The sequence below is a fragment of the Opisthorchis viverrini genome (assembly GCF_000715545.1).
Source record: "Opisthorchis viverrini unplaced genomic scaffold opera_v5_339, whole genome shotgun sequence".
Classification (NCBI taxonomy): domain Eukaryota; kingdom Metazoa; phylum Platyhelminthes; class Trematoda; order Opisthorchiida; family Opisthorchiidae; genus Opisthorchis; species Opisthorchis viverrini.
The window spans coordinates 397,156-401,808 of NW_008751998.1; the positions used below are offsets into that span (position 1 = coordinate 397,156).

Below are 4,653 nucleotides of genomic sequence, written 5' to 3' on the forward strand. Positions count from 1 at the left end.
CTCCACCATTTAGTGAATGTTTCTTGAACTACAGTTGTAATTGCACGTCATGTTGTTTGCGTGGTTCCATGAACTTAGCAACGAAAACGGAGCGAAATCATCCATGGATCCGCAGATTCCGAAGAATGAATCCAGATTGGGAGGTCGACATTTTTTATTCGAGTGGTTTCCGTGTCCCCTGGGACAAGTCTAACCACTCCACCCTGAAGTAGAGACTCACTTATCAAGTTCAGTGCATATTGCATCTCGTCAAAACGGTTTATGTTGGATTCTAAATCTACTAATCGATTATGCTTAACTAACAGCTTTTCGACTTAAGCCGGACGTCAGTGGAAACCTATACATTCGTTCCCCTATGTTCAAAATCCTATTCAGTATCTATTAAGTCTCCGCAATGCACATGACCTAATGAGGAACGTTTACTTTAGAAAATACTATCGAAAACTCGTTCCTTAAATTGGCCTCCATAAAAAGTATAGAAACATACGATTGGTCAAAATGTGACCAATGAGAAGTAGCACATTATGAATAAAAAGCATATAAATTTGGGATGGCCTGCATGTATTGTTCATCAACCTGTAGGATGTTTCACACCTATGTTTACCACGGAATTTAGCATGGAGTACACTCGACAGCCCACAAGTCAGTACGTGGCCTACCATTCACCACATTCCGCACTTCCAAGGTTCAAGAAAGTTGTGGCGGGTGAAGAACATTTGTGTGCATCGAACAACGGAGACTCGGTGACAGGTACCACATTCCGACTTCCAAGGTTCAAAAAAGTTGTGGCGGGTGAAGAACATTTGTGTGCATCGAACAACGGAGACTCGGTGACAGGTAAATCTGCAACTCCGATAGAAACCATAGAGAATACAACCAAACAATCCACCCAAAATGGAGAAAATAAAGCGGTCAATATTTTCACACTGGAGGGTGATTTTGAAAACCGTCAGTCTTATTCCGAGCCAGGAGAGCAACGAAATCTGATTTTACCCAAGACTAGATGCGAAAAGGCCAAAGGATATTGCAAAGCATTTATTTCATTCCTCTTTTCTCATATTGGACTTTGTCTACTTGTCATTGGTTACTGCGCACTCGGAGCAATAATTTTCTTGCGTATCGAGAAAGATCATCAGATTGGTAGCATTATGAAGCATAGATGCAATGTGACGAATGCAACCCAACAGATCCAACGATTACTCGTAGAAATGCAAAAAACGCTTATAAAAAACTGTACAATCTTCACTATCCAGTGGATCGCCGAATATATAAACAGAAATCCCGATCAGGCCAATACCACTTCACTCATTCGGTTGCTGCAGCCATATGAGGAAGAACCTCGTAGGCAGATAACAAATTTTTCGCTAGGATACCCTGAGGAAAGGAGCCCGTTTGAACCATTGGTCAACAAATCATCCGGTCCACTTGCCCAGTTATTCGATCAGCTAGATCAAATCCAAAGTGAGATCGTACAACACTTTCAACAACAGGCCATGAACTTTAGCGGAAGTCTCATAATTGCCACATTCGGTGCCTTTGAGGATGGGTGGAAACCGAGAGATCAGGGTGCATTTTCTCTGCTCCACAACCTCAACGTTTCCCGTTCGACAAACCACAGCATGTGCTGTAGTGCTCAGTGCGCTGACTTGAGTGAATCCGAGAAGCATCAAGTCATGTGGACATTAACCGGAGCACTCCTGTACGCAACTACCGTGATTACAACAATCGGTAAGTGAATATCATGTTCAAATGCTCTGCATTGTTCAAAACACCATTTTGAGGGAAAATTGTGGTACAGAATTGCTTGTGCAGCAAGCACATCGACATTCTGTCTCCATTGTAACTTATCATCGTTGGCTTCTCTTCGATTTAGTCTGTGCCCCAAGTAATTTAAAAGGGAAGTTGGTAGCAAAAAACGCAATTAATCTGGCGCAACTCTCTACCTGTTAAGTTGCAGGTAGTCCCAGCTGACCGACCTACTTGCGGCTGTATCACATGCAAACAAATTTTACTTCTTTCTGGTGAACGAACCTTAGATTTTTGAGCAGCTGTTGCTCAGAATCTTAATACGAATGCGCCAGTATCTCATTGGTTCAAAGTGCCAGCGCGGGCGAAACTGACAACAATGTTAGATAAGGCTAATGTGCACACGGACTGTCATCATTGTAGTGAAAGGATGGAAGTTCAATACACGTACGGCTGTTTAATTAAATACTTCCGGACAACCTACTTTATTTAATGTCCAGGCTTATCTGAAGCTGAAAATACTACAAAATCGCAACTTTCAAAAACGTTTGTGCGGAAATCTATTAACAGCCGAGATCAATGAATGAATTTACATTCAGTTTTTTGGTAATTTGTGGCCACTTCAATAGATGCTGATCAGCGTCCCTCCTAATGACAAACGGTGATAGTAACTAGCATTACTGCCTTAATACTATGCAAACAAAGCAATCTGGAGAAAATGAATCTTGATCGAACGGGATTCGTTAGGAAACAGTAGAGGCCGCCGTAGCCAAGAGATTCGGCTGAATTCTGTTGAGTGTTCCGTCAAAATTAACTCAGCGTATAAATCTGAACATTTGGTGAATATTTGATGTTGTTTTTACTTAAGGTCCTCGGCTCGCTAACCCGAGTGAAAGCATCCAATCCTCACATGCCGCAGTATTTGGTGTAGACATTTTCTTTTTCTTTTTGTCAGACCCACTCGCCCGCGTACCTTCAGACATATCGATCCAAATTTATCTTTTTTATGATTCTAAAAAGACCAACTGCTTCATTATAAGGGTTTCCTAGTGACCTGGACACTTAAAGATGTTCGTTGAACGAAACTTTTCTGGCTCGAGGCTCTCAGGATTGGAATAAAAAATTTAGACCCGAAAACATTTTTTCGAGGTACACTAGCCTGTACGTCATTACTTCTGAGATACTTTGTCTTACAAAATGAACCAAACACAATCAGAACTCGTCTCAACTCGCAAGAAGCGATGTCACATTAGCAGATGAAACCAGAAACACCAATGAGGTGGATGTTTCATTTTTTTGATTGGCATTTTGGGGGAAAAGCCTCTTCCGTTCCGTTAGTGAACAGTGCCGTTAACACAAACGGCACACGGGATAAAACCTTTGACAGTGAACGCTATCAAGTTACTTACTCTTGATTTTGAAAGAACAAACTCAGGGAAATATTATCCAAAAGTAAATGCCTGTTTGAATAAATCCATTTTTCTGAGGTTCTATGAATAAACAAAAAGTCAGGCTTTAACCAAACCATTACTAGCAAATGTGTCCTAAAAATGTTACTGGCTGTAAATCACCGGTTCGTTTGTGGATGAATATATGTCTCAATTCAAAATTTTGCTTCTGTTGTGTCCATTCACCAGCCCGCCTATGTGCAAAATTAGGTGAAATTTCTTCGGCATTTTCCTTCGATAATTTTACAATTTTGCACAACCGTATTTTTAACTATTTCAATTGCTTGCAAAATGTAAGATATTATTTGTTGTTTAGCCAACCATGATGAGAACTTTGTGCATAGTTTCAAGAATTTTTAAATGAGAATGGGCAGCTCACACACGGAAAATGCAGTTGCCTTTTATTGTCTTGTTGCATCATACAGACGAAGATTGATAGCGTTCAACGTGACGACCGAAAATCTTGTTCATAAGGACATCAGTGATTGGATAATTAGCGAAAGGATCAGTGTAAAAGAAGTGGCGGAGTATCACATTTGGAGACTTCGACGCGTAGTTCTTTCATCTTGCTATAATTCGAATAGCGTCAGCATCATTCTGGTGGAGATAAAAGGTTGCAGTTTGCCTTAAAAAATGTTGAAAGCCATATACAGTTAATACTGAGCTACTCATTTGTTTAGAATGTAGGCACTTTTAATCGGAGATGAATAACTGTTCTGTGCTAATTTGTCCGCTTACCGGTGTGAACTTCACTCTAAAGTGCTGCACTTGTTTAGTAGATATTCTTCCTTAAGAATGTGATGATTCCGACAAATACACCCAATCAGTCCAGTGTGGGTCAACCTAAGGTTGAAGCATGCTCAATAACCTGATGAGCCTGAAGAAGGGAGAAACCGGTCGTGGGCTGGCAGTAATTTTGTAAGTAGTTTTATGTCCGAGGGTAATGATTGATTTACTTCCAAAACCAAGTAGTTTGTTTTAGGGTAGCTTAATGTAGGTCGTGAAAATTTAACCCACGTTACACAGAATTATTCTTGAAAATAATATTTTTTAATTGCCGGCATTATTAACAGCACGAGTTTCAGCATTTTTTGAAGATACACCGAAGAACTAGGGTGCATACAGAAGTGAATTCCAAACCACATGTTCATGGTCAAATCGAGTGAAACAGATAGGTGCATTTTCCTGCAGATCGGATTAAGGCGAGATTTAGTAAAGTACTTCTCCTGTCTGCAGGCTGAAACATTGTCCAGTATAGTTGACTGTCATTCTTGAACACACTACCGAAATGTTGCGAGTAGTTAGAGCGCGAATTATTGACCAGGAGGTCCGTCATTCGAACTCGACCTCTGCATCTTGACCTCCCATGCCTAGACTTAGGCAACCTTTAGGTGATGTGGCAGATGAGCACCGGAAAGGTGTTTAAGCTTAACCGTTGTTTTTCATTACCAAAGATACC

The 4,653-nt window shown here is 40.7% G+C and overlaps 1 protein-coding gene across 1 annotated transcript in view; it reads left to right on the plus strand.

Moving 5' to 3' along the window:
• Positions 1-617: 617 nt before the first annotated feature.
• The window catches only part of T265_10173 (hypothetical protein), a gene marked incomplete at both ends in the record, with an annotated part of 38,116 nt that continues 34,080 nt past the window's right edge, over positions 618-4,653 (plus strand). The window contains one exon of the mRNA XM_009176466.1: positions 618-1,728. Within this exon, the coding sequence (XP_009174730.1) occupies positions 618-1,728 (1,111 nt within the window). The remainder of the gene's footprint in view (positions 1,729-4,653) is intronic.